The 14,963-nt window shown below is 35.7% G+C and overlaps 1 protein-coding gene across 1 annotated transcript in view; it reads right to left on the reverse strand.

Moving 5' to 3' along the window:
- LOC148944609 (uncharacterized) overlaps window positions 1–14,963 on the reverse strand; it is a 45,238-nt gene that overhangs the window by 20,275 nt on the left and 10,000 nt on the right. Inside the window, exons 2-3 of the mRNA XM_089099668.1 lie at window positions 6,814–6,998; window positions 1,761–1,949 (exon numbers count right to left, since the gene is read on the reverse strand). Coding sequence (XP_088955794.1) covers window positions 1,761–1,949; window positions 6,814–6,998 — 374 coding nt within the window. The remainder of the gene's footprint in view (window positions 1–1,760; window positions 1,950–6,813; window positions 6,999–14,963) is intronic.

The following is a 14,963-nucleotide window of genomic DNA, read 5'->3' on the forward strand; positions in this document are numbered from 1 at the left end:
AAATTGAAAAGATTTTCGTGAGTTATACTTGATACATCACTTGTATAGTTTTATCGTCCAAAGGGAAAGGAACATATGCTTCTAATCCTTTTTCTTCTTATTGATGAAACGGATTTACTTTGAAAACATTCATTCATAAGTACCAGGCAGATTCACACTAAAACGAATTGGTGTGACGAAAGCGGTATCGACATCCCCACCTAACGTTGCGGTCGAGTGACAATGGCGCCCTTGGTCCAGTGCCAAAGTTACATTAAAAGAACAGGTCATAATAAAAGCTTTCAATTTGGGAGGTTTAAGGAGGATTCTTTGACAGTCTTACGACCTCAGGGAACTAGATGTTACAACGTTCTTACGTATCTACAGTGGTTTAAAAAATTCGATTACCCCACAAATGATGACCAAAACATGCACAAATATCACAAATGTACATTTGGAACATTAGAACACTTTTTTCAAAGCTTTGAAGAAAAGCAAAAAAGGCTAAATACCCCTAACTACGCTTGAAAGCTATTTTAAAAAGAAACTCTTTGAGATTTCAATGGAAATGACTATAGCAGAAGCTTTGAGCCTGGGTGGGGATCAAAGAGGAGTCTTTGAGTATTTTGACCACAGGTGACTTATTGTTGCGACTTTCTTAAATTTGGTAATTTTTGTGAGCATTTGGAAATCAAAGCTTAAACTCAATAACTGATACTAAGTGTCCTAACATTTTGCTTGGATTAGAAGTGACGATCTAGGAAGAAAATCTCAATATCTTGCTGGAGCTCCTTCAGTCTGCATATTATTTCATTTAATTATATTTAAAACGGATGCGTTTTCCATTTTTTACCGAAGAAAATAGCTGGCACTTCATTTTTCTTCATACCGAATAAACCATTAAGTGTTTTTGTTTCATTGTAATTGAAATGTTCTCATGTGAAGTGTTCATCATTTATTTTTCAATTTGACAAATTTACTCCTTTAAGATGCATTTTATGATTTGACCGATATTAGGTATTTATGAGTTTATAATTTGGAATGAATCCCCAAAATAAAAAATGCAGCAGTTCAGCCTTAGCCTACATGACATATATTCTATAAAGCCAAAAAAACTTTAAATGATTTATTTTAAATTGTTATTAAAAACCAGCTTTTAATTCAAGAATTCAAAGTTCTTACCCAGATAACTGACGAATTTTGTGATACGGTATTTGAAGTTGTATATGCAGTAATGCTCGATGAAAAAACTACTAATTTTGATAATTATTTATGTTAAGAATACATAACTAATAGATAATTCAACTACTCGTATTGTGCATGGGTTCTGAAACGCCACAGCCATTTCGTTTCTACCAGATTTCTACTTCTCTTGATGAATAACGAAGAAGACCTGTTGACTTGTGCCAGCGACTTGTGAATAGTTGTACCATGAATAGGCTCAAATCTGTTGTAAATTTATGCTGTGATTTCAGAAAGACTGATGAAAACATTAATGCTTGCGGTCAACATTGATCGCACCGGCGGCGCGCCGCCGAAATCTTACCGGCGGCACTGCGGCGGCATGCTATTTTGGCCCCGCCGCCGCCGGTCTTCCCTCATCGGCGCGGCGCCGGGGTCTAGTCAGATTACATTTTCACTATTCTTGGCACTTAAAAATAAATTTTAATACTTTAAAATTAAACTTATTCAAAACAAAATTAAGGTCTTATTAAATTGTTTTTTAGCTCAACTGAAAGTTATTCTGTAACAAGCCAAAAAGAACGTTAAATCCATCTTACCTGCAAATCCCTGCCAGATAGGTATGTACGTCTGCAGCCATCCTGTCCGTACTTTGACCCACCGTGAGTACACATGAAGACATTGCCAATGACAGCTTGCTCAACTCTGGCCACTTTATCATTGCACCGCATACATTTTTGATCTTGATCTTTAGCACAACTAAAGCAAAAGGCATGACGGCAAGGAATCTAAAAAAGATCAGATAATGTACTAGCTACCAGCGGTTAAAAACGTGGGGTGTGTTTTGAATACCAATCTTACTTTGTATATTTTTGTAAATGTCCGTAAGTCCCAGCAATTCAATAACCTGAAAACAAACACTTGATGCTATTAAATGAAGCGCGTATTTCTCTGGAGTACTTCCAGTGTCAGAGTTATTTGGTTAGATCAGTACAAGGGAGTATATATCTTTATATGCTTGAAGGCAAGGAAGCAAATATATACAGTTTAAAGAAATAGCATACGGTTAGTAGTTTTCGCTCAAAGGTGAGGAATTTTAGACGTAATTTTGTTCGTATACCCTATTTTTTGTTAACCACCTGGGGAAACTCATTGAAATTTTCAGGAAAAGCTTTTATTTTTTTTAAAGGGAAGGGGGGTGTTTTGTTGAGATGTGAGTTTTATTTATCTGTTCTCTCTGTTGTTCGTTTTTTTTCTTGTTTGTGTTGTTCTTCGTCATTTTCTTTAGATAATTAACTATTTTTTTTTCTTTTTTCCCGTTGATAAAGGCTCCCGGGTGTGGAGTCGAAATGTTCGGAATTGTTTCTATCAATTAATGTTTTGTTGTGGCTTTTGTTTTCAGTACGTTTTTAGTACGTTTGTCACTGCTTTATTTAAATTAAACCCGTTTTATCCCTTGTAAATGGAAAAGCAGTGTGGTCTAAGAAATTATTTGTATTTTTCTGTTTTATATAGAGGTACCCAAAAATAGAATAGTTCAAAAAGTTATATTAAGATAATTGATTACCTGCATTTATTACGGAAACATATTATAAAACTGATTTTAAAGAACATTAATCTTGATTTTTGTTTATTCCTTTGTTTTTATGGGGAATTATGATGTTATATGTTACTACTATAATTAACAACGCACTGTGGCACCAAGCCTCCAGGGACCAACACAGCTACGCACGCTCCTCCTTCATCCCAATCTATTGAAAGCCTCCCTCTTAACACCCTCCCAAGAAGTTCCAATTTCCCTTAAGTCCTTCCATAAGATCTTCTTCTATCCGATTCGGGAATACTTCTCGTTTGGCCCTAGATGGATGGCCAAAAAGGGCAATCCTTGGCAATCTGTCATCCTTCGTGCGCAGAACGTGTCCTAGCCATTTTAACCTTTCTCCGATTATAGCCTTGGAAAGAGGGTTGAATTTAAATCAAGCAGTGACAAACGCGCTAAAACGTACTGAAAACAAAAGCAACAACAAAACATTAATTGATAGAAATTTTTTTTGAATATTTCGACTCCACATCCGGGAGCCTTTATTAACGGAAAAAAAGCCTATTACAGATAAATATTTGGTAAAGTATAGATAAAGCCTATTACAGACAGAACAAATAAATAAAATTCACATCTTAACAAAACTTCGAAAGTACGGCAAAAATGTGAAAACTTTTTATTCCATTCCCCCGAAGAAAAATTCATAAGAGCCTTTACAGCCCCCCCCCCATTCAAAAAATAAAAGCTTTTCCTGAAATTTTCAATGAATTTCCTCAGGTGAGTAACAAAAAATAGGGTATACGTACAATATTACGTCTAAAACATTTTTCGTACAGTTTACTGTGCGACGGTCAGTCAGATGGGTAACCAAAAACAATAAGTAGATAATTCCTCCTGAAAATATCTAATAAATCCTCCTCCATTTTCGTTTGCCCACATTTCGGAACCATACTTAACCGCTGTCATCACGGTAGCTTCTAATTCTCTGAGTTGGTTCGAGATTCTAGAGGTAAAAAAATTATGTTTGTATTTTTATACTTATTGATTATTGGGGTTATATTGGTGGCAAAGTTCGTTTTTTTTTTCTGAGCGATTTGTTTCTTCTACCTCCCCATGGACAAGCGCTGCTGTATAAAAGAGGAAGCAAAATATTCTTTTTTTATGTTATTTATGTGTTTTACCAATAAATCCTTAATTATTAAAAAAAAAACTAAAAACGCTTGAAATTTCATTCAAAAGGCAAAACTAACCCCAAATAATAATGAATAATTAATCAGGATTGACAACAATCTCCTTCTGGAATGCAACCATGATGTTGACTTTAAACAAAAACAACTGGACTTTCAGTTTTCTTTTTTACAATCAGTATATAGTATTGTGAAGAGCTTATATCCAAAAATTGGGTATTGCGAATACCAAAAAAGTTTTTTTTTTATAGAACCTAGGGGGAGGGAATTGACGACTGTATATGCCCTCCCCCTTCCCCAATGGACGCCACTGGTAGATCCACAGAAACTGCTGGAAAGTTTAAAACACAAAAAAAAATCACAAAAAAACACAAAGAAAAAAATTCCCCTGTGGTAGGCAGCACGCCAATAAGATAGTGCTGGTGAACAAGTAACATTCCAGTAAAAGAAACATTGCTTTTATTGAAGAAGACACGATCTTAATTTCTATACATTTTTGTGACTAAAAATGTAGAAATAATTTTAGTCAAGAAATGTTTTCAGCTTAATCAAATTTAATTTATAAGGAAATGTTTTGTGCCTCTTTAGCCACCACAAAGCGCGTCATAATGCATAAATACAATGTACATTTTACACAAATGTAGACCACACATTATAATACGGTTTATACATACAATTAGTGGCGTCAATTGGGAGGGGGGCACGTGTCTTCCTAGTTTTTTTTTTGCCCTGTCCTCCAAAAAAAATACCTTTTTTGGGGATATTTTCACTTAAATATTGAAAAAACTTGCCCCCTCCCTAGATTATGACGAATGCATTTTGCCCCCTCTAAATTTTCGTAAATCCAAGCCACTGCTTACAATATCCAAACAGCGAATTTCTATTAAAACTATATTCTCTAGGGCCTATTTAGAATTATTAAATGTCAAAAATTGAATATTCCTTTAACTGTTAATTTGAAGATTAATCTAATGAAGGGTTAAACATAATTTAACTGTATGATAGATCCTAAAATACATTTAAATTCTCTTCTCTGTATCAGTAAGTGCGGCCCAAAGAAAATGGGTAACTGAGGAAAATTATATCTCCAGCGCGATAAGGCTCTTATAGAAGCTAAGAACTATTTGGACCACATAAAATGGACGAATTCAGGAAGTCTATTAATTATTGCCCGTATCAAGAAATATAAAAAGAAATAGTTTTCCCCAGGGATATTATGTAATTATAAAATAAGAAACTGAGATATAGTACCGTTCCTGAACACCAAATTATTTCAATGACCAAAACGAATAAAACATTCTCCAATAACATAGATTTTAGCTTTTTGACCACAAGTTTAACTCCTGGCAGCATCATTGGTTATTATTTTGCAGGTTTTATAGGTATCTCCATTTCTTATTTTTGGTGTCAAATTTTAAGTGAATTTTTAATTGTTATCATTAGCAATAATAAATAATGATTTTAATAATTTGTTATAATTGCCTAAAATTACTCCAAATCTGATCCTTGCTAATTGTTTGTATGTGTCATCACTACAGGGCGTTCTCAAACACTTGAGGAAGAGATGATAAGAAGATTTAACAGAATTAGAATACCAAGGGAAGGAGTGTGACCTCTGATTAGAGTGGGGTAGAAGAGGAGTGTGTGCAGCTGTTGGCCCAAGGGGGCCAATTAATTTCATTAGTAGTTATTGGCGTTAGTAGTTGTAAATAATCCAAAACTAGCACAGGTGTGAAGACTCTTCTAGTCGAAATAGTAGTATTGAATTAAAAAAATTGCAATGTCTCCCATGTATTCTTCCCCTAGCCTTACCATAGTCAAGGGTTAAACGTAAAGCAGGTCATACGCGGTTGGGGTGGGAGGATCTCATAAAGGAATATTTAAGGGAAATGGGTTCCTGGGAGGTTGTTGAGGTTTTGAGTAGAGAGAGAGAGGGAGGCTTTGAATAGATTGAGATGGAAGAGGAGCGTGCGTAGCTGCGTTGGCCTCAGGGGGTTTGGTGCTTCGGTAAGTTGTTAGTAGTAGTAGTAGTCTTACCGTATACAATAGAAGATGACAGAATCTCGGAGGATGGCTAATTTGATTGAAAATTAAAAGTACTGGCACCCGTTTTATGGGCCAACCCAATCAGAGGGCAACAAGCCACCCGTTCGACATCTCATGTGTCCACTCACTCTCATAATACCTTATATGCTAGCCTCCAATTTGAGATTCGTTGAGGCAAGGGGTCTTGATCTGGAGTAGATACATATGTACAATCTTATTTAGATGAGGGGGTATTGCAAGCTTATATGTATGTTTATTTGCCTGTTTATATGAATAAACATCCAAATTAAAGAAAAAATGGGAAAGTCACTGAAATTCTGATGCGCCCCAGTAGATGTGCCCAATCCTACACAATGGACAAAAGGCATCACTTTGGGTGCTTTTTATTCTTACTTTGACAAAATATGCTGTGTTTATGGGGCCCAAATTTCACCAGTTTATGGGGCCCCTGTGGGGCCCCACAGGGGCATAATCTGATCCTTTTAATACATAAGTTACATACCCTGAGCTTAACACAGCAGGAATAAGTAAATAGTAATAACACACACTAATGAACATACAGATATGCAATCACTGTTTTTTGTTTTTTTAAGAAGTTGAGGGAAGTTTACTTCCCTCAACTTATATATATATATATATATATATATATATATATATATATATATATATATATATATATATATATATATATATATATATATATATATATATATATATATATATATATATATATATATATATATATATATATATATATATATATATATATATATATATATATATATATATATATATATATATATATATATATATATATATATATATATATATTAGTGGTAACCACCACTATATTAGTGGTAACAGAAGAAGTTGACAAACCATTCGTCCATAAATCAGTACAGGTTTGTTGCACTTCTCACATATATGCACCATCGGACTGGAAACCTTTTGGCCAATCAAATTTACTTTGTGATCCCATTTCAATTTAGTGATTGGTTCCAAAGGACCTCTGGTTAAAGTTGTAAATGTTGGAGCCTGCAAGTTGGTAATATCTGCTTCAAGCACTAAAAGAAAAATACAATATAATTCAAAAGCAATTGTCAAATACAATAAAAACTAAAGGTGATAAATTACTTGAAAATTTGAAAAAAAAAAATCTGTTGTCAAGATTTTCTGCTCAAAACGCAACGAGAAAATCGAGCTGCCAACAGACATAAAAAACGCAACGAAATAACGTTTGTATGGGCTAAAAAAGGTAAATGTTTAAAATATGTTCCTATTTATATTATTCGGATACAGTTTTAATGTTAATATAGCTCGAACTTCAGCATTTACAGAGTGGAAGGATGGGAAAACACCTCTTGCCAAAGCAGTGACTCTTTACTTATGCTGCTTCCAATTTAAAACCTGGCATCATTTCTCTTCAAAGACAATGGATAACACGCAATTACCAACAATTTGTATGACTATAAGTACAGAACTCACAACAAAGTTAGCGAAGTTTCCAGTCCGATGGTGCATATATGTGAGAAGTCACAACAAAGTAATTAATCTCTCATCTCTCTTCATTTAGACTAAGCTTCAAAAGGGGTATTACGGGGTAATACTTCCCTCTCTTATTGTAGAAATCATTACAGATCTTATTTCTGGATCGATTGTGATGGTGAAATAATGACAGAGATTAAACGCAGAATCGGTCAGTGAACTGGAGCTTTCAAAAGACTTAAGTCCATTTGGAGAAGCAGCAAATATTCATTGTAACTGAAGCAACATCTCTTCAGTAGCAATGGGCTGTCCATACTCCTCTACGCTAGGGAGTGCTGGAAAATGAATCAGCAGCTTGAAAAGAGAATTCTTTCGTTTGAAAATAATTGCCCGAGGAGAATTTCAAACATAAGTTGGCAACAGAGAGTCAGTAACTTTGAAATCCGCAATAAAACAGGACAGCCTCTCATTACTGCTGTTATGAGGAAGAGGAGGTGGCCATATTTCGGTCATGTACTCCGCATGCAAGAAGGCTGCCTTCCTCGGACAGCGTACGACTGGAAACCAGGCAGCAGAAGAAGACGAGGTCGTCCAAAGAACACTTTGCGGCCAACTTTTGATCAAGACCTGAGGACGGCTGAGACCTCGTTAATACCTGAAGGGGAAGATGTCAACGCTGCAGCATTGCAGCGCATGCACGAGTGGAGAGGCTTCGTCGACACCCAATGCGCCACCAATGGCTCAGGAGGAACTAAGGTCTAAGGTCTTATTGTAGAAAGAACGTTTTGGACATTTATTTTAAAGTTTCATTAAATAAACTTGTTTGTTTCATTAGATTAAATGTAAGTGGACATAAGCTATTGTGGAGAAGGGGCAGTGGGTCATTTTGTAGGCAGGGTACAGATGCCTCAAAGAGTGCAATTTAATGCCCAAATACCTAACTCTCATTGAACCTTCAGATAAACATTGAATGAGTACAAGGGAAGATAGTGAAGGTGGAAATTGATATCCAACCCCTCTTAATTCCCAGGAATATTTCTAATCCAATTTTAAATTGGAATATTTCTCTTTTCTTATTTATTAATTAAAAAAAACTTTCCGAAAAATAAGTTTTCAAAGAAAAGTAAAGGCCATTTTAAACTTAAGCTCAGGAGATACAAATATCTGTTAAAATTCAATCTCAAAACGACCAGAAATTACTATTAAAGAATAAATGAAACCCAAAACGAGTAGAAATAAACAATCATAGCAAAAAACATCCAATAAGTAATAATATAAATGAATAAATATATCTTAAAGCGAGTAATGCTTACATTGAATATGAAAATCAAGCTTAAAACGAAAACAAATGTTTTGTTATTAAAGTATAACTGAAACTTAAGACGAACAGAAATTAAATAAACAATCAATGCAAACAAACATACAATATATATTAATGTAAATGAATAAATAAATCTTAAAACGAGTGAAACTTAAATTGAATATGCAAATCAAGTTTTAATCGAATAAAAATAACTACAAACAAGAGTTTGGGTATCGCCTCAGTGCAGAAGCCTAAAACCTACTGCGTTTTGGGGCTTTACTGAAAACAATTCCTTCATTAATCAAGATTTTAGGGAATAAATATCAGCATATGTATATTAAATTGACAATGTACATTTTCTTTCAGCAAACTCATTTGAATTTTTTTTTCAGTAAAGTACAAATTATATTCTGGTTTTTAGAAAGCATAGGGGTTTTGAACCCTACTCATATTAATATATGTTCGTTTTGAGTTTGACTCTAATATTTATTTTAATTTTTGTTCGTTTTGGGTTTCATTTATTTATTGATACTGATTTGGGGTAGTTGTATGTTTGGTAGATTATATGACAGTCCGGATGCCAGGTGTTGAAAGTGTGAATTATACCACGACGGAATGGGGTTGCTACGAGAATTAGCCTACCCTCCACCCCCTAAGTTGTCCATGCGGATTCAAAAATACCAATGGCACTTGCTTGCGAGTGGTGGAACACTCTAAAACTTGGCATTTTATTATATTTTGGTGTTTCATGCAAGAAAATGCATGTTCCACAAGTTTGAGGTGCAGTTTTCCGCTCAAATAGAAATGCCTAGAAGCCATAGAATGTTTTCATAATAAACTAAGATGATTAGTTTGAAAAAATGGCGGAGTAAATAAAATGGCAAAACTATATGAGTCTTGAACAGTCGTGGAAAGTATAAACAAAATCAAATTGAATATTAGATATATAATGATATTAATTGTTGAAAGGTCCATCAGTTCAAGATTTTTTTTCACTGTAATTATTATTTTTATTTTCAATGCTGTAAGAACTGGAAAACAATACATTTGCAATATATTAGTAATTCGTTTTCAGTGAAGCACCAATGACGCAGAAGGTATAAGGTTTTTACAGTTAAAAAAGGGGGCAGTATCCAAATTTTGTTTGTAGTGAAACTATATTTGTATTGACTAATCTTGAAAAGAACTAATAGATTAAACTGAATATTTTATGCATAATGATATTAATTACTAGAAGCACATCAGTTCAAAATTTTACTGTAATTTTAATATTTATTTACAATATTAAGTACAAAAGAAAACATTTGTAAAATAATTCGTTTTCAGTAAAGCCCCAATGACGCAGTAGGTTTTAGGCTTCTGCAGTGAGGCGATACCCAAACTCTTGTTTGTAGTTATTTTTATTCGATTCAAACTTGCTTTGCATATTCTTTTTAAGTTTCACTCGTTTTAAGATTTATTTATTCATTTACATTAATTTATATTGTATGTTTGTTCGCAATGATTGTTTATTTAATTTCTGTTCGTTTTAAGTTTCATTTATACTTTAACAGCAAAACATTTGTTGTTTTTTAAGCTTGATTTTCATATTCAATCTGAGCATTACTCACTTTAAGATCTATTTATTTATTTATATTATTACTTGTTTTATGTTTTTTGCTATGATTGTTTATTTAATTTCTGTTCGTTTTGGGTTTCATTTATTCTTTATTAGTAATTTCTGGTCGTTTTGAGTTTGAATTTTAAAATGTATTTTTATCTCCTGAGCTTAAGTTAAAAATGATCTTTAATTTTCTTTGAAGAACTTATTTTTCGGAAAGGTTTTTTTTAATTAATTTTTGTTCGTGTTTGATTGCAAAAAGTTTCAAGATCTTTGTCATGGGGAGAGGGTGCTTACTGTGTAATAATTCTTGACTTTAAAAACAGATCTAGAACTTTCGATTTAAATCAAATGAGGCTTTTTTCCAAGTCTATACGATTACCTCTTTGATAAAAACCTTATATATGAACACTAGACAGCTTGCATAACTTGTGGACAGCGACTGACAACAATGAATGGATTGGAAAAATAGCCCCAATAAGGGGGGTTTATACCATTTCAATTGCTCACACAAGGGGATCCCTACTGTTTGGAATTGACCTTAATAGGATTTTGTGTACCAAAGCAATTTTGTATCTACCACGGAGTTTGTATTTTAACCTTATAATTAGATAATAATTATACATTTACGGTGTGTTCTTCCCATAAAAAAACCTTTCCCGTAAGTGATAAACCCCCCTTAATAAGTTATGCCCCAGGACATAACTTACAACGCCTACCCCTCGGCCCTGGTGGGCTGTGTCGACACCGGAGTTTTTTGTTATCAGAACTTTGAACTATTTTAACAAAATCTCTATCTCAAAATTTTTATCTTATGCATTTGGGGCGTGGAGGAGGGAGAGGGGCTAGTTGCCCTTCAATCTCTTTTGACTCTTAAAAAGTGAACAAGAAATTTCAATTTTCAATCAAATGAGCCCTCTCTAAAGTTTATACGAGCATCCCTTTCATAAGAAATAATATGAAGGATTCGGAGAATCCTTAAATTTCAGCCCTTGCCCTGAGGGCTTTGGGGGAGCTATAATCCTCACACACCTATTTTCCAGAACATATAACTACGTTTAATAAAATAGATGTCTTAAAATTTTGATTGGATGTCTTCGGGAAAAGGTGGGTGTGTGAGGGGGTTTAGTTGCCCTCAAATGACATTCGACTATTACAAAGGGCACTAGCCCTCGAAATTTCCAATCGAATGAGCCTTCTTTGAAGTTTCTACGACACCGCCTTCTATAAAAACCTTATATGCCCCCAGGGCATAACTTAAAACCCTTGCCATGAGGGTTTTGGGGGAGTGTGCTCCTCAAAAACATATTTTTTATCTGGAAATCAACTACGCTGAACAAAATGCCTATCTCAAAATTTTTATTTGATGTGTGTGGGGGAAGGATGGGCGTGGCGGGGGGGGGGGCTAGTTGCCCTCCAATCACTTTCGACTATTAAAAAGGGCACTAGCCCTTTGAATTTTCAATTGAATGTGCCTGTTTTGAAGTTTCTACGACAACGCCTTCTATAAAAACCTTATATGCTCCCAGGGCATAACTTAAAACCCTTGCCCTGAGGTTTGTGGGGGAGTGTCCTCCTCAAAAACATGTTTTCTATGTTAAAATCAACTACGCTGAACAAAATGGCTATTTCAAAATTTTGATTGGAGGTGTTTGGGGAAATGATGGGCGCGGGGGGGGGCTAGTTGCACTCCAATCACTTTCAACTATTAAAAAGGGCACTAGCCCTTTAATTTCCAATCGATTAAGCCTGTTGTGAAGTTTCTACGACAACGCCTTCTATAAAATCCTTATATGCCCCCAGGCCATAACTTAAAACCCTTGCCCTGAGGGTTGTGGGGGAGTGTCCTCCTCAAAAATATATTTTCTATTTGGAAAACAACTACGCTGAACAAAATGGCTATCTCAAAATTTTGATTGGATGTGTTTTGGGGAAAGATGGGCGTGGGGGGGGCTAGTTGCCCTCCAATCACTTTTGACTATTAAATAGGGCACTAGCCCTTTGAATTTCCAATCGAATGAGCCTTTTTTAAAGTTTCTACAACAACGCCTTCTATAAAAACTTTATAAGCCCCCAGGGCATAACTTAAAACCCTTGCCCTGAGGGTTTTGGGGGATCTCGCTTGCCCTTTCAAGCTTATTGTCTTTCTTGGCAGGCGAAAGGCGAATAGTGTTTGTTTTCTTTTTTAATAAATGTATATCTCATCTCATATCTCAAAAACATATTTTCTATTAGGAAATCAATTACGCTGAACAAAATGGCTATCTCAAAATTTTGATTTGATGTGTTTGGGGGAATGATGGGCGTGGGGGGGGGGGGGGGCAGTTGCCCACCAAACACTTTTGACTATTAAAAAGGGCACTAGCCCTTTGAATTTCCAATCGAATGAGCCTTTTTTGAAGTTTCTACGACAACGCCTTCTACAAAACCTTATATGCCCCCAGGATATAACTTAAAACCCTTGCCCTGAGGGTTGTAGGGGATTGTCCTCCTGAAAAACACGTTTTCAATGTGAAAATCAACTACGCTGAACAAAATGGCTATCTCAATATTTTCATTGGATGTGTTTGGGGGAATGATGGGCGTGGGGGGGGGGCTAGTTCCACTCCAATCACTTTCGACTATTAAAAAGGACACTATCCCTTTGAATTTCCAATCGAATGAGCATGTTTTGAAGTTTCTACGACAACGCCTTCTGTAAAAACCTTATATGCCCCCAGGGCATAACTTAAAACCCTTGCCCTGAAGGTTCTGGGGGAGTGTCCTCCTCAAAAACATATTTTCTATCTGGAAATCAACTACGCTGAACAAAATGGCTATTTCAAAATTTTGATTTGATGTGTTGGGGGAAATGATGGGCGCGGGGGGGGGGGGCTAGTTGCACTCTAATCACTTTCGACTATTAAAAAGGGCACTAGCCCTTTAATTTCCAATTGATTGAGCCTGTTTTGAAGCTTCTTTAACAACACCTTCTATAAAAACATTATATAACCCCAAGGCATAAATTAAAACCCTTGCTCTATGGGTTGTGAGGGTCTGTCTTCCTCAGTAATACATTTTCTGTCTGGAAAACAACTACACTGAACAGAATAGCTATCTCAAAATTTTAATTGGCTGTGTTTGGGGGAATAATGGGCGGGGGGGGGGGGGCTAGTTGCCCTCCAGACACTTTCGACAATTAAAAATGGCACTAGCTTTTTGAATTTCCAATCGAATGAGCCTGTTTTGAAGTTTCTACGACAATGCCTTCAATAAAAACCATAGAGGCCCCCAAGGCATAACTGAACACCCTTGCCTTGAGGGTTGTGGGGGAGTGTACTCCTCAAAAATACATTTTCTATCTGGAAATCAACTACGCTGAACAAAATGGCTCTCTGAAAAATTTGATTGGATTTGTTTGGGGGAATGATGGGTGGGGGGGGGGGGGGGCTAGTTGCCCTCCAATCACTTTCGACAATTAAAAAGGGCACTAGCTTTTTGAATTTACAAACGAATGAGCCTTTTTTTAAGTTTCTACGACAACACCTTCTATAAAAACCTTATATGACCCCAGGGTATAACTAAAAACACTTGCCCTGAGGGTTGTGGGGGAGTGTCCTCCTCAAAAATACATTTTCTATCTGGAAATCAACTACGCTGAACAAAATGGCTATCTAAAAAATTTGATTGGATGTATTTGGGGAAATGATGGGCGTGGGGGGGGGGCTAGTTACACTCCAATCACTTTCGATTATTAAAAAGGGCACTAGCCCTTTAATTTCCAATCGATTGAGCCTGTTTTGAAGTTTCTACGACAACACCTTCTATACAAACCTTATATGCCCCCAGGGCATAACTTAAATGCCTTGCCCTGAGGGTTGTGGGGGAGTGTCCTCCTCAAAAATATATTTTCTATCCAGAAATCAACCACGCTGAACAAAATGGCTATCTCAAAATTTTGGTTGGATGTGTTTGGGGGAATGGTGGGCGTGGGGGGGGGGGGGGCTAGTTGCCCTCCAATCATTTTCGACTATTAAAAAGGGCACTAGAACTCTCGATTTACAATCGAATGATCCCCCTTTGAAGTTTCTACGACGACCCCTTCCATATGAAGTGCCTCTGGGAAAAAAAAATAATAAAACATTGGAGCCGTATGGCCTTTACTATAGGCAACGCTATAGCGTTGCCTCTGATATTCAATGTTTTAATATATTTAAATAAATGTATATAATACATTTAAGGATCAGAGAACCCTCTTGTAGAGGTCGTGATGGCTTCAGCCTAGAAGGTCCAAAGTCGTGCAGGATTTCAACCCCTTTCCAGTGATGCGAAATTCTGTATTAAAACTGCTATAAAGAACTTCTTCAACAAAACTACAATTCAATGAAAATTTTGACTAAATATTCAAATTTTGTCCTAAATATGAAGGACTGCTGAAACCCAAGGGTGTCAGCAAAAAGCTTCAGCATTATGAGTGAGGTGTTGAGGAGGAGGCAGCCTCCCTCATATATGGAATAATCTCTGTTCATTTTAGGTTAGCGCTGCTCCTTACTTTCAGTTGAAAGAACTCTAATTTTCTTAATTATTCTATGGGATTTATTTTTATATTTTATTTCTTTTAATTCTGTTTTTGTGTTTTTGGGGGCCTTTGAGTTGAGTGAT

This window comes from Artemia sp. Qi Xiang Cuo, chromosome 14 (genome assembly GCF_049724085.1).
Source record: "Artemia sp. Qi Xiang Cuo chromosome 14, ASM4972408v1, whole genome shotgun sequence".
In the NCBI taxonomy this organism is placed as follows: Eukaryota; Metazoa; Arthropoda; class Branchiopoda; order Anostraca; family Artemiidae; genus Artemia; species Artemia sp. Qi Xiang Cuo.